This window comes from Gekko japonicus, unplaced genomic scaffold (genome assembly GCF_001447785.1).
Source record: "Gekko japonicus isolate JY-2015 unplaced genomic scaffold, Gekko_japonicus_V1.1 scaffold320, whole genome shotgun sequence".
In the NCBI taxonomy this organism is placed as follows: domain Eukaryota; kingdom Metazoa; phylum Chordata; class Lepidosauria; order Squamata; family Gekkonidae; genus Gekko; species Gekko japonicus.
Window position 1 is genome coordinate 1,049,495 of NW_015168660.1, and position 24,732 is coordinate 1,074,226.

Here is a 24,732-nt window from a genome sequence, read left to right on the forward strand (position 1 = left end):
CAGCAGCACCAAAACTCTGAACGCTCAGGAAATATGTAAGGAATCGGCATGGGCGCTCCTGTTCTGTGGACAGTTCTTCCAGTTCTACGATTCTTCCAGTTCTGAAGATAGTTGATTCTCCCCCCACTTTTTAGAAGACGAGACCAAGAAAGCACCAAAGAAACTCGCCTCGTTATCCATGTCCACCAGCTCCTCGTTATTGATGGAGACAAAAATCCGGTCGTTTTCTTTTAGCTGAAACACACCCCCTTGGTAGATGGAATACAGTCCATACCCTGCCTTTTTAGACCAACAGCTGGTCCTGGCGCTTTTCATCAGCAAGATGGGATCCGGGTAGTTTGTGAACTTGGAGATGTATTGGACCATCTGCTTAGGGTTTCTGACACTGTCCGAGTCAGGCTCGGCATCAGGGAGCACGCCGTCTGGTTCCCGGAACCGGAAGTAGGTTTGTGAATAGATGTAATAGAAGCCCGTCTGGGGTATGATGAGTTCCCCGTTCCTCAGGTCGACGTTGTAGAGGAAGGAATGAGCGCCTCTCGAGGTCTCCCACGTGTTAATTTTGGTCCCGATGCTGCTTCTGAATGAAGAATCTGTGACAGGGTGGAAAAGAAAGAACAGAGCTCTTTGAGGGATATGTCAATCAGAACAAACCCCAGTTCCAAAATCCCACATTGTTACGTGCCAAATGGATATTCTTGTTGATTTCCCACCCCCCCATCCAGTGTTGTCTACACCGGGGGGAGGAGCTTTTTGAGCCTGCAGACCCCTCTGGAATTCTGACACAGGGCAACAACAACAAAATGGCTGCTTCAGGAGGTGAACCAAACCACAAAATGTAAGGGAGCAAGGTAACTGTAATAGTTACTCTTCAGTACTTCAGGCAAACATTCTGGCTTGTTCCATGAATCAACTTGGATTAAAAAAATACCCACTGGAAACTGGAGTGGAAAACAATTTCTTCTTCTTGTTGTTGACAAGTTAAAGGAGAAATCAACACCACAGATATTAAGAGGGAAATTATCTACTCCAGGTTTCTTCAACCCAGTTTCTTTTTTTTTTTTAAGCTACCTGTCTCTACTACCAAATCGTACATTATGTTTTCGTGGGTGCCTCAAAACATGAACATTTGCAGCTAAAAGCAGATGACAGATTTTTGTTGTGATAAGTTTTCTGGGACAGTGTAATAAACCCCATTTAAAAAAAAAGAAATGGCGGCAAAAACATGCATGTTATTCTTCTTAATGAAAGACATTCCCCATTTCCTGCTATTTCTAATTGTAACAGCACAATTACCATCAAGCCAATGAGCAGATGTACCCATCAGCCTCAGGTGGGTGACAATCAGTAACAGAACACTGGCAAGTGAATAATTCTCCTGATCTTTGGTACATTTAATCACTTTTAGCAAGGTAATGGCGCCCCTTACTTTGAGAGACTAAAGTGCGCTTCCTGTTGGCAGTTAAGTGAGCCGCCACTCTGGGCACAGAATTCTCAGCTGCTTCTCTTTCCACTGTGGTGGGACTTCGAGGTTTGTCACCTGAAGGAAAATAAAGAAAACTGTCAGCATTTTTGTCTTCGGCTAGAATCATAACAGAAAGGCAAACTGCGTGCTGGGGATTATTAGGAAAGGGATTGAGAATAAAAAGAATTGAGAATAAAGAAGAAGAAGAGTTGGATTTATACCCAGCCCTCCACTCGGGAGTCTCAGAGCGGCTCACCATCTCCTTCCCTTCCTTCTCCCCACAACAGACACCCTGTGAGGTAGGTGGGGCTGAGAGAACTCTTGAGAGAACTGCTCTTGAGAGAACAGCTCTGAAAGAACTTATAACTGACCCAAGGTCACACCAGCAGCTGCATGTGGAGGAGTGGGGAATCAAACCCGGTTCTCCTAGATTAGACTCCGCGCTCCTGACCACTACACAAAAATGGGAGGTGGGATCCATCTATGGTTTCTAGCTGTAGAGAATAAAGGGAACCTCTATATTCAGAGGCAGTAAAACCTCTGAAACCCAGTGCTAAGAGGCAACATCGGGGGAAGGCCTTGGTGTCCGTGCCCAGTCTGTTGGCCCTCCTAGGCAACTGGCCGGCTGCTGTATGAAACAGGATGGTGCACTAGATGGACCACTAGTCTGATCCAGCAGGGCTCTTACGTTCTTAACCATCGCACCAATCAGAGTTCCTCTGCTCATTTCCGGAAGTCTCCAGTTAAAGAATCTCGACTGATGGGTATCGGGGAAAGCGAGTGCCTGAAAACCCCGGAGGCCTCTTTCTAGGTAGAGTTCTGAGCTACACAGACCAATGTTATGTGACTGTGTGAAGCAACTTCACATATTCACTGCTTTTTGTTTATGCACAAGTCCAGAAGGGCCAGTTCTGGTCCCAGATTCCCCCCAGCTTACACCTTTTCAAATTCATACTGAAACCCAGATACCTGAACACCACTCGCTTACAGCCAAATTAGTATGTTCACAGCTGACCTAGCATCTGTTTGGGTTTTTTTAAACTGATTTGTCAGTCATTCACCATCAAAGAGTTTCTAGTAAGAGCACCATTTGGGTAGGGGAATAAAACGCATCGCTGCATTAGTACCTTTTGCCGTGGCAGCGGTTTTTTCCATGTAGTTCTTGGAGATCATCTGCAATTGCAAGTGGTATCTCATTAGCTTTCCCCTCCCAAGAATTCCAGAATATTAAAAATAAACAAGGATAGTGTGTTATTTTCTCCTCCCAACTCCAGAGAAACAAACCCAGGTCCCTGCCACACGGGGGGGGGGGGAGAAGCGCGGGCCAAGTGCAGCTTTTGAAAGCCGCACCAAAATAGACACGCGGCGGGATCATACAGATCCCGTCAGCCACCACGCAGTTGCTCCCCGGCACGATCAGATGCCGGGGAGACCGGGGAGAAAGCAACGAGATGGAGACGGAGGCTGCCGAACTGCGCATGTGTGAGCATGCGCAGTTCGGCCAGGGGTCTTGGATGCGCCGGCAGAAGGACGCGCTGGCGATCCCACGGCCGTGCTTGATGCGGCCGTGCTGGTAAGTCCACCTCTGAAGGTGGTTTATTTTAGATGCGGCTTTTCGGCCTGAAGGGCCGGATCGGGGACGGGTGCGCAACGTTTCCCAGATGTTGCGGTGGGATCACGCCCGTTTGCTCCGCCCCCCATCCGTCCCTCTCCCGGCCCAAAACCTTTCGTGTGACCGGGGCCCCAGATACTTAAAAGAGAAATGCAGCCAGTCATGACCATCGGACTTTTTGGGTACAGATTCTTCAGCTCTTATGTTGGCCCATGTTACCTGGTAATAACGTTTGCCTCTAAGCTGCAAAAAAATTCACTTGCAGAGCTGGACTTTTCCCTTCAAATCAGCCGGCAATCCCCCCAAAACCTGTCGCTGCTAGCTTGCATTGCTTATTCGGGCCTTCTTCCATAAAGCTGAGGGCGGCTTGCGTGGTTTCTCCTCCTCTAGTTTATCCTCACAATGGCAACCCAGTGAGGTAGGTTAGGCTGAGAGAAAGTGAATGGCCCACGGTCACCCAGTGGGTTTTATGGTGAATGTGGATTTGAACCTGATCTTCCAAGGCCTGTCCAAACACTCTGGCCTCTTGAAAGACTCTGAAACCACCACTAAAAAGAAACAATCACCTACAAGCAGTCGTGTGTGACATGAACGGAAGCTCTTGTAAACTTTAGGTTTTGACTGTTTTGTTTTCACCTGATATCACAGTTACCTTTTTAATTAGCCTGGACAGCTGCCACTTGACTTGCCAGCAGGGGTCGCTGTCCTCATTATAACTTGGATCCAGGTCCTCTAGGAAGAAGTTTTCTCTAGTAAAACAGGCAAAGCTGCTTTTGGAGTAGGTCTCACGGAGCTGCATTTGAGAAACAAAAGGCAATAGTTTGTTGATCTCATGCAATTCAGCAGATGGGAAGATCTCTGTCACAGTGAGGGACAAAGTCTACAGATAAAACAAAGCACTTTAAAATAGAAAGTATCCACTGAAAGAGTCCTCCACAAATTATTGTTGAAGAGGATTAACCAGTTACATTTTGCCTTTATCATTTTTACCACATCTCCTACCACTTGTTACTCTTGATTAATTCTGTTCATACACTGCTCCATTTGCAATTTTACAACACACGAGAGACAAATTACCATCAAGCCAAGTGGGAGTTATTTCTGAGTAAATGCGGACTGGGTTATATAGTATGCTACTGGTTTTGTTATTTATTACAAGAAACTCTGGAGGCAAAGGTTTTTGAAACGGAATCGGATAATTTTTTTTAAACCAAGAATTAAAAATCTGCCATTTCTTAACATATATTGAAGGTTGGTTCCCCCCCCCCCCCCCCAATTTTTTTGCTCCGCACACGGAGACACAAAAACAGAGGGAAAACAGAGTAGGCTTATATTGCAGAGAAGACAGGCTCACAATAAACAGGCTCGCAATAAACAGCAGACCAATTCATATGCTAAAGAAACGCATATTAGTCTACATTTAATCCTGAACCAGGACTTTGGTGTGTAGATCATTAAATCCACACATGGGAGTCAGATACCAAGTAGTGAGATGTCTGTACAAGCCTAGGTTTGCACAGAAATCCAAAAAAGAGGGGGGAAATTGACTTACAGGCATAAAAACCAAGATCTCACAATTCTACAGCGCAAGATGTCAGGCAGCGTTTTGAGGGAACAAAAGGGAGGAGGAGCTGCTGCCCAAGACAGGCACATGGCGTTGGCGCTCGGAGGGGGAGGGGGAACTGCCCCCACTTGCCCACTGGGCAGGGAAGGCAGGACCCCCATGGCACCGTGCAAGCTAGAGGTACTGCAGGTTGGCAGTGTGACTGGTGAGGGGGTAGCCCAGTTGGAGGGATTGGATTCCCCCTGTGAGCCTCACGGATCCCTCATTTTGTTATGTCTAGTCCTAAACAATGGCCTTAGAATGAAGATTTAAAAAATCTGCAAAATGGGGCCATGTACAGATAGGGCATATTTTTCTACTGGGGGGGAGGAAGCCCCCAGGTTTGTATAAAATTATTAGTTTTTTTAAAAAAATACATTGTAGTTTTTTTTAAAAAAAAACTAAAATCATAAGAGGAATCCCTGCTTCTTTACGAAAGGAATGCCATCAGATCTGGGAGAGGGACAGTGAGACTAATAAAAGGTAAAAGGTGGGAGGAATGGAAGGGTAAAGCTTGAGGGGTGGAGCCGATAGGGGAAAAGGGAAGGTGAAGATGAGGGAGGGGAATAAAAAAGGTTGGCGAGGAAGAGGCTGCCAGGGGGAGGAAAAGAGGAAAAGGAGAGAAGGGAAGAGGAAACGAGACTCCCCCCAAGACTCCTCAGTGGTCCCCCATTTGTAAAACCAATTGTTATCAAACAGATAGATGCAAACCTAACAACATAGAACATACTCTTCCACAATTTAGCAAACTTCACAAGAACAAATCAGGGAGTCGAAGAGCTGGACTCCAGGGGCCTCGCTTGTTCAAGTCTACTTGCAATTAGTCGAGCCTCTCAATTTCCACAATGGGCTGGCACACTCCTACTGGGCCCTATAGCAATCCTTTCATATGCCAGCGTTGCACGTATGGGGGGGGGGAATGGATTATACCTAAAGATGTGGATTACACCTTTGGAACGGCTCTGGAGAAAAATGTGTATGAAAAGAATCATGTGGCTCCTGCCAGGTGAGGCTCTTTGGACCACTGCCCCCCAATGTGACAGCTGCCCGTGTCAGGAAAGCCAGCAAGGTCCTTGCCCAATGGGGGTTGAAGCTGACGAGTGGTTTCCACCTTGAAATAGCCACTGTCAGAGAAATGGATATGCCGAGTCTTCTGTTCATACCAGGGATGGAAGTAAATGTGATTCTTTCAGTGGAGCCCTAAAAAGCATGAAGATGTAGAAGTGCATACCCATGAGCATCTAAATTGGCTACCAGTAGGCTGTTTTGTGCACGGACCTTCCCTGACTAGCACCCAGATCTGCTGTTGCTTTCTTCCACATTCCAACAGTGTGCTGGCCCGTCATGGTTTTCATTATGTGCCTTAACTGTATGAAGCCCGTCATGATCCGTAAGTGCCAAAATGCAATTTGGGAAATCGAACCCTCTTTAGATACATCCAACCATCCATAAAACGTGCCGAGTGGGGTGTTCCAGATCCCCACTGCTGTTGCCCGCTGAGCCCACTAAAATTTTGTTTCTGGGGGACCAGTAGATCCTCAGTAATACCACAGGGACAAAGTTCGCAGTGTGGGGGTGTGTTAACTTATGGTGGCCCTATGTCTTCCAAAATGTCCTATTGTCAACAGCCTTGTTCAGGCCTTGCAGACTGAGGTCCATAGCTTCTTTAAATGAGGCGATCCATCTCATTTTGGGTCTTCCTCTTTTCCTGCCGCCTTCAACTCTTGCTAGCATTAACGTCTTTTCCAGTGACTCTGGTCTTCGAGTTTGCAGTGGGAGAGTGGAAACTGGTGGAAACTGTCAGCCAATTTCCTGCGAATGGAACCGTCATTGTTGAGAGGAATGGTGTGGTTGGATACATGTAAGACTATCATTAGACAGAGCGCTGGAGGCATATCAGTTGGCTCTTGGCAGGTCTCACAGCGTATACTCCACGCTATTCTTTAATATCACACCCCCTTCACCCTTCCATCTTGTTTTCATCAACTGGCTGTCCCCATATATGAGAGGGCCTTTCTTTTGGCTAAGCGAAATGCTTTCCCCTCTGCTGTTTTGGTGGGTTGATTCTGAGGAGTACCCTAGTGAGATTGATTACATCCATAAAGATCTGGGGTGAATGAATTTTGATCTTGTATTTTCTTTGTGTGTTGGCTCCCTGTTTGAAGGATCTGTGGATACAGCCAGTGATCGTTTTCCAAGGTTGCACTTGTTTTTGTGTCTTCCCTGCCAGCTGATTTTGATCGTGGCATTATTTGGGCTGTGGCTAAATTTCTGGCAAATACACCGATTTGGTGTAGTGGTTAAGAGCACAGACTCTGGGAGAGCCAGCTTTGATTTCCCATTGGTGTGACCTTGGGTCAGTCATAAGTTCTTTCAGAGTTGTTCTCTCAAGCACAGTTCTCGAGAAAGCTCTGAGCCCCACCTAGCCCACAGTGTGTCCCTTGTGGGGAGGGGAAGGGAAAGAGATTGTAAGTTGCTCTGAGACTCCTTCAGGTAGCGAAGGGCGAGATATAAACCCAATCTCCTCTTCTTCTTGTTCTTCTTCTTTGTGAGGATGGAAAGGTGGCATTTGGAAGACTGGTTCTGTCCAAGACCATTGGATTATTGTTAAACAAAGATGAAGTAACAGCCTCTAACTTCACCGTGATGCTTACTAAGTTGTCTTTGAACAATCAGGTCCCCCCCAGCCTCAAGACTCATGGAACAATTCTGTGTATACTTACCTGGGAGTAAGCCCCATTGAATATAGCAGGACACGTTTCTGAGTATGTGCCTAAGATTACACTATCACCTACTTCAAAAGTCATTTGTCCAGCTATGCATGATCATATGAGCCTCCCGAAGTTTTGCAAATTAGCAGTGCAGAACCTTTTGGGTCACACAGAACCTGGTAATCCAGAAGCACTTGAATGGGACAACAGTATGGAAAAATGCTGAGCACTGGCATGATCATACCCTACACTGTATCTTATGTATCCCTCCCCAAAAACCTCTTGCAGTTATAATCTTGCCTTCTTCACATCCCAAGGACTCATCTGAAAACCTTGCCTGGATACAAGGTACTTGAGCCACGAGCTGAAGCAATATCTACTGAGTGGGCTGGATCCCTAAACTGGCCCAGCATGTTGGTTATCAGATCAAAAGCTCTGGATACAAGGTAGTGCCCCCCACTCCTTTTTTGAAGGTGAGCTGTGTAACAACTAGGAGCAGAGCCTTTTCAGTCATGGCACCCCACTTTGGAATGCCTTCTACTTGGGTGATCACGGGCTTTGGATTTATTCTTTCCAGTACAGAAGAATTGTTTATTCTCTACCCCAGGACTTCCAGTCAGTTTCCCCCCTTTTCTCCCCCTCTGTATTACTGGCTTTAACAGTGTAAACCTTTGCAGAGTGATTTCAGTGGGTCCAGGCCGGCGTAACTCTGCTGTGAATTGCACTGTTAGTCCGTTCTTTTTAAATTTATTACTGTTATTATTGCTTTTAACGCTTCTGGTTGTGTCCAGTGTTTTCTGCTGTTTAAATATGGTTTTAAATTATGTTTTTTATTACTGTGATTTTAATATTTTGGTAGCCATTCCAGGAAACAAGTTTTGGGGGGTTATAAAGTTTTTTGGGAAATAAATTTATCTGTGGCAGATCCTTTCATTCGTGGAGAGACAAGTTATGGATTGACATTGGGAGGCTGAATTTATATTTAAATTTATAGCAATAACTTATTCACCAACATTATGACTGGAAATTGCTAGAAATTAACTACATGGCAAAAACAAACAAAAAAGCCATCGGATTAAAAAAAAGAAAAAAGAAACGCATCATACTTTATTAACAGAAGGAATATCTATCTTCTCTTTTTAAAAGAAAACCAGCAAAACCAGTCAGTTTGGGCCAAAAGACAAATAATAACTTTACTATGGAATTTCAGACTGAGTTTCCAAGACCTTTCGGGTGCTCCGGCGCTCAAAGGAAGTCCATTCCAGTTTCAAAGCAGGGGCTGCATCTTTCCCGCCACCATTTCGTTTTCACCAAGGGAGGGGGCACCACCTACAGGAGCAAAACAACAGCGTGTTTAGGGATGCTGCGTGCTCAGCCACTGCTCCCATGCATCCTCCTCCTCTGCTGAATCCCCAGCATACAATACCAAGCCATAACACAACCATCATTAACTGTACCGTGTTGTAAAGATTCCCAGTCATAGCAGCCAGCTGTGGATTCTTCTCCCCACGAGCAGTTTCAGCATCATCCCTTGAAGACCTGCAATTCACAGGAAGAACAAAAATAAAACCTCCTTCAGGCCAGACCTATCGCCTCAGCCCCTCCACCTCACCCCAGCTAGAATCTGCAGTCCTAGCCAGAGTTGCTCTGACCTGGATAGCCCAGGCTGGCTTGATCTCCTCAGATCTTGGAAGCTAAGCAGGATCGGCCCCGGTTAGTATTTGGATGGGAGACTGCCACAGAATACTAAGGTCACGATGCGGAGGCAGGCCATGGCAAACCACCTGAAGGTCTCTTGCCTTGAAAACCCTACGGGGTGGCCATACGTTGGCTGCGATTTGACGGCACTTTCCACCACCCTATGCAGAGTTACCCCCATAGATGTTAATGATCTGAGACTGAAGTAACTCCACCCCGCTTGTCAATTAAATGGCTGGATCTGTTTATCACTGAAAAGACGCTCCCAAATGATCTAGGTTCTAAAACATTCAGAATCCACTTCTGCAGCGCCATCGTAGAAGAGGCATCCTCCCTGCTGCTGAACGCAGTGGAGAATGCCTCTTCTACGGCCAGTGTGGTTTAGTGGTCAGACGAGGGACTGGGGAAGCCTGGATTCAGTCCCATTCAGCCATAAAGCTCAGTGGGTAACCTTGGGCCAGTCTCTCTCTCTCACCTCCCTTATTGGGTTGTTGGAAAGATAAATGAGACCTATGTAAGTCACCCAGAGCTCCTTGGAGGAAGGGTGGCATCCAATAAATATTTTGTGCTGCAGGCAGGAATCCCGTTCAGACAAAGGAAACATGTTCTTCCCTTCAAAGAATGACCGTTTGTCTCATATTTCTGAATTACCCGAGCAGCTAATTCTTTAACTAGGCAACAATCCTGATTTGCATACCTACCCACGCATTTGTCAACGGGAGTCGTCACCAGCTCTTCGGCTTTCCTCCTCCACAGAATTCAAAAAGTCTTCCCAAAACGAAGTTCTGCGGCAACTCCTTCCTCCTCCCTGCCTCTTTCTCTCCTTCTCCCCTCCTTTCTCTCTCTCCATGTTATTGCTTCTTCAGGGTCCTTTCATGCCATCCCCCCAAACAAGTGGCTTTATGTGTCCCCCAGAAACACATTCGCTGTGGTGGTCTACAATTACACAACTATGGATTCTGAAAGGAAGCGCGCGGGCGCCCCAGTTCTCGCTACACACAGTGCCTTGCTTCCCCATCCTCTGTGACGCTCCGTTCCACACACACACCTCCTACGAAAGACAAAACACAAACAGAACAGGGCTGCCATTTTCGTCGCCAAAGTTAGGATCTTTTACACAGGAAAGGAGATTTCGAACTGTACAAAGCAACAAGAGAAGGCACAAAAAACCTCTACACGTGCTTGGGAGGTATGAAAGACTGTAGGATCCGTCTTTAAAAAGTAGAGTTGCTTCCCTCCGGGTGGCACCTGGAGCTCTCCCGCTATTGTAATTTCTCTTCAGATGCCCACGATTAGTTCCCCTGGAGAAAATGGCTGCTTTGGAGGGTGGACGCTATGGCATTATACTCCGCTGAGATGTCTCCCCTCCCCAAACCCTGCCTTCCCCAGACACCACCCCTCCAAATCTCCAGGTATTTTCCAACCAAGAGCTGGCAACGCTATTGAAAAAGGGCCCAAAAATCCCAGGCTGGCCACAGAGATGACCAGAATTGGCACAAGGTTGAAGCACTGGCTCTATGCAACCACGCTTGAGTCTCCTCCCTTTCTCTGCAGTTAGCCAGAAACATCAGCAGAGACGATTTCCCCTTTGACCTGACCTGTTATAACAGGATTCCTCCCCCAAGCAAGACCGGGGGTGGGGGAATCCGACAGCCGTCCTCTGCCTGCCTGCTAAGCAGTTTCTCATACTGTATGAGTCAACATATTGTACCAACACTAGGCAGGGTAAAGTACAGCATCAGCGCGCAGGAGAGCAGAAAGTGTTCCGGCCTGGCAGAAACAGCTCAACATTAGCCCTCGTCTGTCCTGCCCTCAGTTCAGGCTCCCCCCTTCAAGCCAGTCCTCTAAACCAGTGTTTCCTAACCAGTGGGCTGGAACCTAGAAGTGGGTGGCAGAGCCTCTGAAAGTGGGTCACGGGGCCAGGTCTCCCAAATGGCCGCCTCTGTCTTTGCCATTGTTCTGTTTTGAATTCTGGAAACCAAGATCTGATCCTGGAAACAGTATCTCCCAGACATTAGTTAGCATTTTTCTTCTTCACAAATACAGTCATAAAAGGTGCCCTGATGGTGGTTACTACAGGGACTTTCTTCAAATCTTAGGAGGGTTTAGAGCACTGTTCCCTCTAAGCTGAGTTAGTGTGAGCTAGCTCACAGATTTTTAGCTTCTGGCTCACACATTCTTGTCTTAGCTCAGGAAACATGGCTCTAGAGCAAGCTAATTTATGCAGCAGGCAAATCGCTCGCTCACAGTAGCTCACAAAGTAGAATTTTTGCTCACAAGACTCCACAGCTTAGAGGGAACATTGGTTTAGAGGACGTTATGGAGAAGGAGAGGGTGGTCGGAGGCTGGAACGTAACCATACACAAAGGCTGTGTATGTCAGAATGCCACCTGCTTTGTGTTCACAGCAGGGGAAGTGGCATCTGTTGTGTCTTGCCATTGACATGTAATGTAAAGCTTGAAACCTCAGCCGGATTCTAATCTGGAACAACACCATTGGCTGAAGCGTGTTATGTAACCAATCAAATGTAAGAGTCTGTGCTGGAGGGAAGACAAATGATTGGATGTTATCTTTACAATGTGATTGGATGTTAACTATGAGAGGGCGTGGCTACCCCAGCCCGGGAGAGTTTAAAAGGAGCTGTGCTCCACTGTTGTTTTGTGGTGTGTCGTCAGATGTTGTGTGATCATGGAAGTTTTTGTTCTTAATAAAGCTGAATCACTTACTTCGTTGTTGAGTTGCATACTTAACAGCACCCTTTGTGTGATATATGTTGGTTCACCACTATAGATAATGGAATGCTGAACTAGGCGGGTGCCGAAGTCACCATTTGCCTAGGATGCCTAAAAGCCTTGGGGCAGCATACCAAGCAAATGTGGATTCACGGGTCACCATATCAAAATGTTTGGGAACCACTGCTCTAAAGCCTTCAGGTCAGGTGTGAAGCCACTGCAATCTATGAGGGGCGGGGGACAATAAAGCAGATGGGGAATAAAAAGACTGCTCAAGCATGAAGTCCACTCCTCACATTCTTCTTCTGCTAAAGCCAGAAAGGAATTTCTTAAGCTCCAAATCCTGCTGCATTCCGACTCAAGGACAAAACTCCTCCAGGGCAAAATTCTTGGTCAGTCAGGCCTTTCCAAAAGCTTCATAGTAGCATGAAATGCCACAAAAATCAAGATTCCGTTCCAATATCCCGGTATATTTGCATGTGGTGTTCCCAGGTACGTATCCCCTTTATACCATTCCAGATCGAGCATTATCCTGTTTTCTTCACAATTCCGTTGTATACTGAAACTGCAAACTGGGTTACAAATTTAACCCATTTCTTAAATTTTCCAAGGGTCCAAAGTTTGCAATGTGCTAAGGCTAAAATACTTCATTCACGTACTCTACTTCCAGTTGGGGTTTAACTTGCTTACCAGTAACGATTCCAGTGGGGTTTGCTGTGGCAAAAACTGAACAAGAACAAGTGAAAGGGATACCACTACATTTTACCACAGAATGATAATTGATACGGGATGGCAATTGTTTAACTCAGGGGTTCCCAACTTTTTTGAGCCTGGGGGCACCTTTGGACTTCTGATACAGCATGGTGGGTGAAGCCACAGAATGGCGGTCGCAGGTGGAGCCAGCTACAAAATGGCTGCTGCAGCTTACCTTCAGGCACACAGTGAAGATGAGAAGAAGAGTTGGCTTTTATACCCCACTTTTCTCTACCCTAAGGAGTCTCAAGGCGCTGCGGTGGCTCAAGTGGTTAAGATGCTGAACTGCAGGCTGTGGAAGGTTGGTAGTTCAGCAGTTCGAGACCCGAGTGTGCCGCATGACGGAGTGAGCTCCCGTCTCTAGTTCCAGCTCCTGCCAACCTAGCAGTTCGAAAGCAAGAAATTGCAAGTAGATAAATAGGTACCACTTCGGTGGGAAGGTAACAGTGTTCCACGCGCCTTGGTGTTTAGTCATGCCAGCCACATGACCACAGAAATGTCTTCGGACAGCGCTGGCTCTTCGGCTTTGAAACAGAGATAAGCACCGCAACCCTAGAGTCGGACTCGACTGCTTTAGAGCAAGGGAACCTTTACCTAAGGAGTCTCAAAGCGGCTTACGATCCCCTTCCCTTCCTCTCCCCACAACAGGCACCTTGTGAGGTACGTGGGGCTGAATTGTGATGGGCCCAAGGTTCCCCAGCAGGCTTCATGGGGAGGAGTGAGGAATCAACCCGGTTCTCCAGATTAGAGTCCGCCACTCTCAACTACCACACCGCCTTGTCTGGTGGTGGGCAGCTGCCGTCAAAGCAACATTTCTAAAAATCCGCAGAGGCAATCCAATCTCCAATGGGCCATCAGAAGCTTTGCTGGCAAATGCCCCACCTGGCCCCACCCAATCTCTTAAAACACCTGGCGGGTGCCTGGAAAGGTGGCTGCCACTGTGGCGCCCACAGGGACCGTGTTGGGGACCCCTGGTTTGACTAGTCCCTCTAATACCAGTATGATCAGAGGCAAATACAAGGGGATGCTATTTACCTTCATGCCATGAAAAGCTTCAACTGCCCATTTCTACATATTAAGCCTTTATTAACGGATGGAGCCGAGCATTTTTGTCCTGGCCGCCTGGCAACCCTATAATTGAGATTCGCCTTTAGGAATATAAGAGGTCTATAGCCCAAACGACTAGAATTACTGTCATGTAATTTTAGCGATTACAGGCTGCTGAAAATCCACAACGTGCCCAACTCTGGAATTTAGCTAGGCTCCTCTGCTACAGCTAGAGCAAATGGGCAAGATCTAGCAGAGTTTTAAAAACGTTCTTCAACATACGGACACGGAGCTACCTTATACTGAATCAGACTGTCGGGTCCATCGATGCCAGCATTGCCTACTCTTGACTGGTAGTGGCTCTCCAAAGTCAGAGGATGAGAACATTCACGTCACAGATAGGATCCTTTTAACTGGAGATGCTGGGGATTGAACCTGGGACCTTCTGCACACCAAGCGGATGCTCCGCCAGTGAAACACAGCCTTTGTCCAATTCCACTGACACCCACCAAATACGCAACATTATCTTCGGGTTAGGGGGAAGGGCTGTGGCTGGGCATCTGTTTGGCCTGCAGAAGGTCCCAGGTTCAATTCCCGTCATCTCCGGTTAAAAGGACCAGGCAGTAGGTGATGGGAAAGACCTCCACCTGAGACCCTGGAAAGCCACTGCCAGTCTGAGTAGCCAGTACTGACCCTGGTGGACCCACGGTCTGATTCAGTATAAGGCAGCTTTGTATGTGTTCACAGGATGCCCCACAAACATAAAAGTAGGGCATTAATACAGCACTGCAAACAAAGCCACTGATTCATGATACATGCATATGCTACACTGTTCTGAAGCATCCGTTCAAGTGAGACCCCTGTCTCTGGCAGTTATCAGCCAAGTCAGTGTAAGATTTGATTCCTATTTGTCATACGCCCCACTTTTTTTAAAGGCCTAAGGTAGAAATACAGGATCCGGGATTGTATCTAGAGGGCACCGTGAGCAGTATAAAAGAACTTTTCCCTCCGCTGCCTGTCAGAAGTCATTGTAAGTAAAGAGGAGGGGCTATTTCATCTTCCCGAGAATGCCCCAATCGTCTAGAGAAAAAGGAAGCAGGAAAAAACTGAAGGCTAGCCAGTGCATGGTTATTTCCAGGCAGTGACTCAGAAGCTCGATGTGGATGCCACACAGAGCTATGTTTGGACAAATCCTAATTTAGAACCCAACCGGCCTAAACTACAGGCTCACGATAGGCAGTGTTCAGTTTCACCTTCCCACCCACTCAGAAAACCATAATCTACCAGAGGTCTGGATTTGTTTTCCATCTGCTCAGCACTCTCATTGCTCCACCAACAATTCTTCCCATTTTACAGAGGGGGGAAACTGAGGAGGAAGAGATTTGTGATATGCCCAAGATCCAGTTATGGTTACACACATCTCCAAGACATTAGGCCTTGTGATTTTTTCTTCCAACTGAATTAGCATTTGGGGACCACAGCAGCTTCCCCTGTGAGAAAGCTTTAATTCTTGACTGGAACGTTGATGCCGCATTTTAGGTAGAGATGTCAGCTGCTTTTCCATGGTGCTGTATCCTCCATGGGCAGAGCTACAACCGTCACACTCCAGTCTGGCAATGCCAGTTATCATTAGTCAAACCAGAGTGTGCCATGCACACAAAAGCTTTTACCTTGAATAAAACTTTGTGGGACTTAAAGGTACCACTGGACTCAGTTAAACCATAGTTAGAGCAAACCGTGCCTTGCAAACCCACTTTAAACCATTTCTGACGCATCAGCTGCTTGCAAAGCAAGCTTTGTCACTTCAGACATGAACCTAACCAAACTTAAGCCTTTTGCACCACCGTTTGGAGCCGTGTCAAAACAGGACTACCTCTCCTGGTAGCAGCTCTGCTTGTCTGATCAGCCTCCTGTACAGTTGTTAGGGCAGCTTGTTCAATGGCTCCTCCTATTCCATGGAATAGCCTTCCTGAACTCTTCGTGGGGTGTCCACATGGCAGAGATTCCACCAGTTGTGCTTGGCAGAGTGATTCAGAAGAGCTTTTGGGCACTGCCATCTTTCTGACAGCTGCGACTGTGGTTTCATTCTGATGGTTTTTAATTGCATTTGATTATCACTGTAACCAATTTTGAACCCAGCTCTGGAGGAAAGCAGATTAGGAATACTCTGAATGGAACAAACAATTTGGCACTGTGTCTCAATTTGAGCCCACGGTTGAGTTTTCTCCTGGGAACCAGCTTGGCCTGTTTCAGACCTCTGTTCCTGCTTGTTCTTCTTTCTCCACAAACCACTCCCCTTCGCCAAACCTCTTCAATTCCTATCCAGACCTGCCTGCTTTCCTATTTGAATGCACTTGGGTGTTTCTTGATCCAATCTCAGCCTGCTTCAGCTCTGGCCAGAAGCCACCTCAGATCTTATCCAAAAGCGAATCGGTGGAAAGTGCCCTCAAGTTGCAGCTGACTTACGGCGACCCCAAAGGGTTTCCAGGGCAAGAGATGCTGGGCTTCCTTGGTGGCCTCCCCTCCAACAACTACCCAGGGCCGAGCCTGCTTAGCTTCCGAGATCCAATGAGACTGGGCTACACTGGGCCACCCAGGTCAAGGCCCAAAAGCAAATTACCGATCTTTTACTGGAAGAGCGAGCCAAAATAAAACCAGCCTTTGTCCAAACCTACACAATGATTCTCCAGCTCACTCGCTATTTTAAAATGATGGGCTCGTTTCCACAAGGGTCTGGGATCACGAATGCTATGTGTGTATACCACACAAGAAAAGAGTCATCGGTGAAGTACACAAACAGGTGTGGGCATCTTCTGGCAAGTCCACGCTACATCCAACTTCCCCTTCGTGTCAACAGCTTTCTTGAGGTCTTCTCAGGAAGTTTCTGTGAGAGGAAGAAACTGGGGACCAATATGATTCTTCTGTGTTTCCCCATCCTGCTTTCACATCCTGCAGGAAACCCCCCTTTCAACCCACCCCCTCATATCCTTATAAGCCTCAAACCTGGATGATATCACCAACAGAGAGGGATGTAGGGCCGGATTGACAGGAGGAGGAGTTTCCACCAAGCAACCAGCAAAAAGGAGACCTAATACAGGCCACAGTTCCCCCACCTCTGTGCTAAAAGATATTCCGTAACTGATGCTAAAAGTCCAGTGACTCTTTTCTTCCCCAAACCCACGAAAGATGCCGGGGGCCCTAATCTGTCATTTGGAAATCCCCGTTATGTATCAATTCCAGACTGAAAGCAGCGCTGTCTCTCTGTGAGGGGTGTTTTCGTTATTATTTTCAGAACGAGTGCGGCAGATTAGCTGTGTGGGAGTCCCAGTCTTGTGATAGCGAGAGCTCTGCTGGTTTGCACGGGCTGACCGGAGACACAGTTTCAAAACCCTCCCAAAGCCATTTAGTCAGAATCGGTTTTTACGTAAACCGTCAAATCTGTCTATCCAATTCCAGTACATTTTTATCCCTCCCTTCCTCAAAAGTATGCTAGATGGCACGCGTGTTTCTCCCCTCATCTCTTTTATCTTCACAACAACCGTGTAAGGTAGGTTAGGCTGCCTGTGTGTCTAGCTCAGGATCACTGAGCAAGTTTCTGCTTCTCTGAGTAAACGCAAGAGAACCGGTTTGGAGTAGTGGTTAGGAGCGCAGGTTTGATTCCCCACTTCTCCACATGCAGCTGCTGGTGTGACCTTGGGTCAGCTGCAAGTTCTCTCAGAGCTCTTCTCTCAAGGGCAGTTCTAGAAAGAGCTCTCTTAGCCCCACCTACCTCACAGGGTGTCTGTTGTGGGGAGGGAAAGGGATTGTAGGCCTCCCTGAAACTCCTTCAGGTAGTGACGGGTGGGGTATAAATCCAATCTCCTCCTCCTCTCTTCTTCTTCGCACTGTGGGGATTTGAAGCCGGCTCTCCCAGGACTTACTCCAACACTCTCATCGATCCAGGGCAGATTGGCTCAGGGATCCTGGAGGGTTTTTGCCTTCTTCTGGGCATAGAGCAGGGGTCACTGGAGGAGTGGGGGCGTAGTTGTGAATTTCCTGCATTGTACAGGTGGTTGGATGCTCTGGCAATGGGGCAGAAAACTCGATGGTACCATCGAGTTTCCAGCCCCATTGCCAGAGCGTCGCCCGACATCACTTCCTGGTGACGGCATGGTGCGGCGCGTCTGTTGTCCCCGCGGGAATGATCTTGCGAAGACGTGTGTGTCCCCCGCCGAATCACGGTAAGTACTTGGGAAGCCTGTTGAGGTCCCGTCCAGCTTTGTGTTTCTACCATTATATCAACACTGGCCCTTGAAATGTTTCCCACTGTACACAAAGACCCACAAACTCCCAATAACTATACCACCAATTCACTCAAATTCCTCCCAGCCTTTCTCAGCAGAGTTAAAAAGCAGACAGGAGGGGGAAGAAGGAGAAGAAAGTAAACCGATTTGGGAATAGCAGCTCAAAGAACTATTGAACTTGTGTTAATATCCCATCAGCTGTTGGCCATCTGCTCTTTACTAGCTAACTCACAAATCCCTAAGGATGTCAACTGCCTGGAAAAAAAAAATCTCTCCCCTTTCATAGAGACTTAATGGGATGTTGTTTTACCTCCATGCCATGAAAAAAGTAAACCTTTATTAAAAGGACAGGACATTTTTCTCCAGGCTTGTTGGCAACCCTTTAAATGTCCCTTCTTCAACCTTTTGGTGCTCAAGGAATTTGTTCCAGATACACCAGGGGAAAGGAATCCTTTATGCACATAACTTTTTAACAATAAAACTGCAGGAAGGGATTTGGCTTTTTTCTGTTTACACAGTGTGCTTAGAGAAACGTTCTGCTCCAAGGTAACCCTGTTATCAGACTACCATCCTAAACAGAGTTACACCCTCCTAAATCTGTTGAAAAGGCTTAGAAGAGGGTAACTCTGCTTAGGATAACACTGTAACCCCACAATCTTATGCACCCTTTGCTCCAGGGTAAAATATACACATGGAATTCACTGCCACAGGAAGTGGTGGTGGCTACAAGCATGGACGGCTTCAAAAGGGTATTAGATAAGCATATGGAGCAGAGGTCCATCAGTGGCTATTAGCCACAAGGTATAGATAGGGACTCTGGGCCAAGTGATGCTCTATCTTCTGGGTGCTTGGGGGGGGGGTCAACAGTGGGAGGGCTTCTAATGTCCTGGCCCCACTGGTGGACCTCCTGATGGCACCTGTTATTTCTGGCCACTGTGTGACACAGAGTGTTGGACTGGATGGGCCTTTGGCCTGATCCAACATTGGCGTCTCTTATGTTCTTATACTGAATTTGGAGGGTGCTCCATTCTGAGCAAAAGTGCATAGGAAAAACAGCCAAATTTATTCTACTTCCTAGGTTTTGAAGAAATCTGGAACTGAAAGGAGGTGGGATTCAGCCTAGGTTAGAGGCTAGCAGGCCAGAGGAGATGGACTCTCATCCCCAGGAAATCAGACATCCTGCCTCTGTTTTTCTAAATAACTGCAAGATTAGCAGTACCATCCTAGACAGAGTTACTCCAGTCTGAGACCAGTGGGCTCAGACTGACGTAACTTTCTTTAGAATTTATATTTTTATATGCTTCCTGTGTGTCACCCTGCCATATGGTAAATGAATAAATAATGTAAGCATGCTGCCTGGGAAGTAATGTAAAATGCTCCCTTGTGTACACGCAATACACTCCTTGCTCCTCCCACGTCTGCAAAACCCAGTCCAGTCCCCCCCCCTATGAAATTCTGAATTTAAATAGATTGCATCCTTGTAACCACAAACTTCCCAAGAAGTCACACACCAAGAAATATACATGGCAGAACTTTGAGATGCAACTGCAAAGTAGCCGGTTCCAAGATAATGATGCAGCCTGACCCAGATTCTGGTTTAGCAAGCAAAAATGCACTCAGTGTCTAGGGAAACAGATGCACACATTTAAGAGAAAGGGAGGAGGGAATGGAAGGGACATACTCAGAGGAGGGCGTGTCCAAGACTTCCAGGCAATAACGGTAAGACTTCTGCACTCTATTAAAGATAGCAGTGTCTTGGGGGGGGGGGGAACAAAATAATGTGGTACTCTATATGAAAAACATAGTACAAGCCCCCCCCCCCCAAGTTTCTGAACCAAATTGTGTGGAATAACTGCCACCTTTATCGCACCATAAAATCCAATCTTTTCTCTGCCACAGGGTCACCAACAGGCCTGGAGAAAAATGTCCTGTCTCTTTAATGGGTAAAAATGGACGGCTGAACCTCTTCATGACATGGAGCCAAAGGACATCACTTGGTAAGTAACATCTCATCGAGCCTCTATTAATGGGACAGGACATTTTTTAAAAATCCAGGCCGTCGGCATCCCCAAGATCTAAACCTTAAAACTTTTTTTTCTTTTAGGAGAAGGAATGTTGTGGTTCACAGGATGCCAGAGAGACCCCCATGATTCTGTTCAGAGGCATGCAAAACACAGAGACCCTATTCATATGAGTGGCTTTAATTTCCTAAACCCATTAATGGACTTTTGCCTCCTGTCTGCTTTGCAAACGGAACTGAAATGCATCTGAACAGGAATCTTGAAGGTCCTTATTAGAGGGAAGTCCACGCCTCTACTTCGAACTGTTTGTTCACGTGACGTTTACTAGGGCAGTCTCTTCCCCAAGATGTTTATATTCACCATGCTAAAACAAACAGTTAAATACAAAGGACACCTTGGAGGGATCTGAGGGATCTTGGTTCAGGGGCTAAGCAGTGCACTCTTGTGGCCCCGGTCACACGGGAGGATTTGCCCCGTGTTGAGAAAGAGACTGATATTTAGCAGATTGGCTAACACCCGTGATGCGGACGGGTTGAGGGCGCATCAAACGGGCGCAATCAGATGCCAACATATGGCAAGCATCACGCAAACCGTCCCTTCCAGCCGAAAACGCGGATCAAAAAGGTACTAGGGAAAATGTAGTACCTACCGGAAGATCTGCAGCAAGGCCGGGCGTGGGATTGCGGATGCGCTGGCAGCCCGTGTTATTCGAGGGACTGCCGGACTGCGCATGCGCACGAATACTCCAGCAGCCTCGGCCACCCCCCCCTATAAATGGAAAGCCTCACCACCAGGTCGTGACGTCATCAAATGTAGGCATAACATTCCCTGAACTCTGCAGTTTCCAGCAACTGTCACAAGTGTTTTAACTTGCAGTTTCTCGTGTACCCAACAAGATATTCTCTTGATTCTTTCACTGCAGTATTCCAGACACTTCACACTAGCTTACAGTGTTACTGAGTTCAGTTTCCCTTGCATATTTGAGTGCATGTTTCGTATAATTTACAAGCATATAATAGGGGGGGGTGCCTCGGCTCGCCAGTCTTTGCCTCGCTTCCCCTGGCCATGTGATCGCGCCGGACAGAATATGAGTGGTGGCTCGGGGAAGCGTCTGATCCCGATGCCGTGATTGGGACCTTGTGTCTGAAATAATGGCATGTGCCCCATATAAGGCTAAGGCACACCCACCTTTTAAAAAAAGCCTACAGGGATATCTCTGTGCAAGCACAGCTTTGATCTCCAAACAAGAAACCGAATCTTTACATGAGTTTTCAAAGGCACTGTGGTAGTCTGGCCTGCATCCAAGGCCTTCAGAGCAGCGGCATACACGGGATTGCCTCATTTGACTCTCATTTAACAGGCAGGCTGGGTTTCAACATGCTGGAGTTCTTGGGAAAACACGGGCTTGAGATCAGCTCTCCCTGTTTCCGAACGCTCAACGTGATTCCCACTCTGGTTTTTAAAACTGTTTATAGTGGGGGTCCCAAACCTTTTTGAGCCCAAGGGGACCTTTGGGATTCTGACAACGGCCAGGAGGCAGAGGCAGCCACAAAATGATGGTCACAATGTGAAGATTCTTGTAGCTGGTGGTGGCAGCTGCTGCCCAAGCGACGTTTTTAAAAATCTGCATGGCCAATCAGCTCTCCAATAGCCATCCGCAAGCCTGGCTGGGCAAAAAGTCCTACCTGCCCTACCCACTCCCTAAAAATGATGCCCAAAACGGTTGGTGGGTGCTGTGGTGCCCACAGGCCCCATGTTGGGGATCCCTGGTTTATAGACTGACAAACGGGAAAAAGGGGCAGGGTGCCCACCTGACTTTGCTTCCAGTTTCCCGTACTTCCCTGCTTCACCGGAAAGAGAAGTTGTGCATCTCTCCTTGAAAGAGATGTGCAGGGCTGCAATCACACACACTAAATAATCCACTTTCAATGCACTTTCCAACTGGATCTTGCCAGTTTACACAGTAAAATCCAGTTGGAAAGTGCACTGAAAGTGGATTATTTAGTGTGTGTGACCGCAGCCCACATCCCTGCAAGATGCGTTATAATCAAACAACAATACAAAGCACAGCAACAGCTAGTTTTCCCTAAAAATTCCCTACATTGTTGTCTTAGTCTCACAATTGTTACAGGGTGTCCTTTCATGCTTTCAAGATCTATTTTTATCGGGGGCTTTTAGGCTAGAAAGGCAGCCTCTAAATAAACAAATAAACAGGATGTGCAAACCCAGTGACATTTCCTGCTTTTTCCACTTTTCATAGCAATCAATTGGACCCAGAGAGTGCATGTATGTCCCTGCTGGAACATGCCTGGGGTACTCCAGTCAAGGGTCTCAGAGTGCCAAAGGCAAGAGAGAAATTCCATTTAACTCCACGTCAGTGGAAAGTGGTGCCCACTCCTCTTTTTAAAACAGTGGTGTCTAAAAAGTATGTATGGATTAGAGACTTTTCCATCATCCAGCCAGAAAATAAAGTTTAATGGGGGGAGGGGGGAGGGAGGGAGGGAGAGAGGGGTCATCTTGCAAAGTAAACAAAACTCTTATCTACTTAAGAAAGATAAAGTGAACTGGGGGAGGAGATGCAGCCAATTCTGATTTCCAGGAAATCTGCTGTTTTTCCCCAGCCAAAACATTTACCTTCTTACCACCCCTTCTTGAAAACCATACAAAAATAGCGCCTTCTGCCTGTAACGCCACTAAATTTAGCCACTGTATGAAACAAGAGTGGTTTGGAGGAGGAAACCCCTATCTATTTTCAAAGATGGGTTAAGACTCTTTGGTGTTACTTTGCCAGATCCAACCGTCCCTTCCTCTAAAGGCTGGAAAATATTTTTGTAGCACCGGCGAGAAGACCAGAGGGACAGGAACGTCTGACCAGTATTTATATATGTGTGTGTGCATTCACTTAAGACAAATGCACGTGGAGTTTTTAAAACCATTCCTCCAGGTTCATCAATGTCCCACTGAGTTCCATGAGATACACTCCTCCTAACCAAGCAAGTCCAGGTCTGAGATGCCAGCCTCCAGATGGGACCTGGGGATCCCCCGGAATTACAGCTCATCTCCAGACTACAGAGGTCAGTTTACCTGGAGAAAATGGATGCTTTGGAGGGTGGACTCCTATCGGCATTGCACTGCACTGAGGTCCCCGTCCTCCCCAGGCTCCATCCTCAAATCTCCAGGAGTTTCCCAACCTGGAGCTGGCAACCCTACTCCCCCCCCCATCACTCGCCAATGGCCAGGCAGGCCTTGGCAACCGTCCCACTGAGTTCAGCGGCGCTTACTCTCCAGCAAGCGTACGTAAAACTGCAGCCCTGCACGCTCGATCTCCTGCAAAGGTTTCTGCGGGTTTGAAACCCGATCCTCTGCATGCCAAAGCGGAACTAACCCCCGCTGACATCAAACAAGGTTTAATTCGGATTGCAGGGTGAAAACTTTCCCAAAGGCGCCAGACCTCCTGCGGGTCTGTCTCGAACTGGAACCCAACATGATTACTCAGATATTTGCTTTGCACGGGAGACATTTTTCGCAGGCCCCCTCGGTTACTCCTCCTTGGCATCCCCGACCCCAAGTAACTCTTCCATGAAATTTACTTCCGACTCGGCTTGGGGTCTCGGGCTGCAGTCCTAGAATCCGATCCAGCACGCCTCGATCCGGCGGACGGTGAGACTTTCCCACTTCCCTCCGAAAGCCTCAGAAACACAACTGCAACCTTTACAAAGTGAGGGAGCATCGGGCGCCGAATTTAGGAAGTCTTTGTGAATGCAGCAATGAAGTCCCCGGCGGCCGGGGGGGAGGGTTTGAAAAGTACAGCTGCAACCCCCCCTTTTTTTTGAGAACGGCCCACATGATCCCCCCCCCCTCCCCGCGCAACCAGAAACGGGTTCCACTGCAGGCAAATCCAGCCGAAGTTTGCACGGCTCTGGTACTGACCTGCTGGAGCTCGTTGGTGAAGTAGAGGAAGGTGATGGCCACGCAGATGGACTGCACCAGCACCGCGAAGATCAGCACCAGGCCGCAGGTCTGCCCGGGGCTGGGGCCCGCCGAGGCAAACATCATGGTCGTTTGCAGACAAAGGAGGCGGACGGCGACCCCCGGGCAGGCCTGCAGCTGGGCGAGGCGCCGGAGAGGGAGCGGGAGAGACGGAGAGGAAAGGCGGCTGTTACTGGGTGGAGACTGCTTTTTTGTTTTGAGGTGGAGCCCTTTCCTGGCTGGGTGGTTTCAAATGCGGCCTCCCTCCCCTCCCCCTCCCCTCCCCTCCCCCTTTGGGAAAGTGTGCAGATCGCCCAAGAGTTGGCATGGGGAGAAAAGAAAGAGAAAGAGCGTGTTGTTTTTGCGCCCCGCCGCCATAATTATCTTCCCACAGAACAAAGTTCTCGGTGGCACCCAGAGTCTTATTCCAGATAATAGGCTTTCGTGTGTGCACGCACCCTTTCTCGGATCTCTGAAAAGTGCCACTGGACCTCAGACTTTGTTCTGCTGCTTCAGACCAACACGGCTACCCAGCTGAATTTATCTGTCCACAGAACAAAGTTTGAGTCCAGTGGCACCTTTAAGACCAACAAAGTTTAATTCTGGGTATTTCAAACATGATTTTTGATTTGGGGTATATTTTTAATCACTCTTGTCAAGGAAGTCCTGCAAATAACAAAAAGTTCCTGGGGCTTGTTCTAAGGGGTGCCCTAATTTAAAGGTGAAAATGGAAAGAACAGCATAACCAGCATAGGGTTCATACGGTCAACTGGCATGCTGGGGAACCATGGCTTTGAAGGGTGCATAGGGATGCCAACAGGCGGGGGGGGGGGGGGGGGTC

The 24,732-nt window shown here is 47.6% G+C and overlaps 1 protein-coding gene and 1 long non-coding RNA gene across 2 annotated transcripts; both read right to left on the reverse strand.

The window, feature by feature from the left end:
- Positions 1 to 84: 84 nt before the first annotated feature.
- On the reverse strand, positions 85 to 24,079 carry TNFSF10 (tumor necrosis factor superfamily member 10). Its single transcript, XM_015415254.1, has 5 exons — positions 23,853 to 24,079; positions 3,727 to 3,867; positions 2,590 to 2,635; positions 1,427 to 1,537; positions 85 to 590 (listed from the first exon to the last, which is right to left on the reverse strand). The coding sequence occupies exons 1-5, from the start codon at positions 23,976 to 23,978 to the stop codon at positions 85 to 87; spliced, it is 930 nt and encodes a 309-aa protein (XP_015270740.1). The 5' UTR covers positions 23,979 to 24,079.
- On the reverse strand, positions 8,625 to 9,858 carry LOC107113863. Its single transcript, XR_001482624.1, has 3 exons — positions 9,788 to 9,858; positions 8,846 to 8,927; positions 8,625 to 8,717 (listed from the first exon to the last, which is right to left on the reverse strand). It is a non-coding gene; the product is annotated as an uncharacterized LOC107113863 (long non-coding RNA).
- Positions 24,080 to 24,732: the final 653 nt, after the last annotated feature.

What these genes read in the sequence shown, in the direction of transcription:
- TNFSF10 (XM_015415254.1), bottom strand. Translation starts at nt 23,978, where the DNA reads ATGATGTTTGCCTCGGCGGGCCCCAGCCCCGGGCAGACCTGCGGCCTG. An exon ending in AACCGCTGCCACGGCAAAAG is followed by an intron (nt 1,538 to 2,589) that starts GTACTAATGCAG and finishes ATTTTCCTTCAG; the next exon opens with GTGACAAACCTCGAAGTCCC. An exon ending in GCGCACTTTAGTCTCTCAAA is followed by an intron (nt 591 to 1,426) that starts GTAAGGGGCGCC and finishes ACCCTGTCACAG; the next exon opens with ATTCTTCATTCAGAAGCAGC.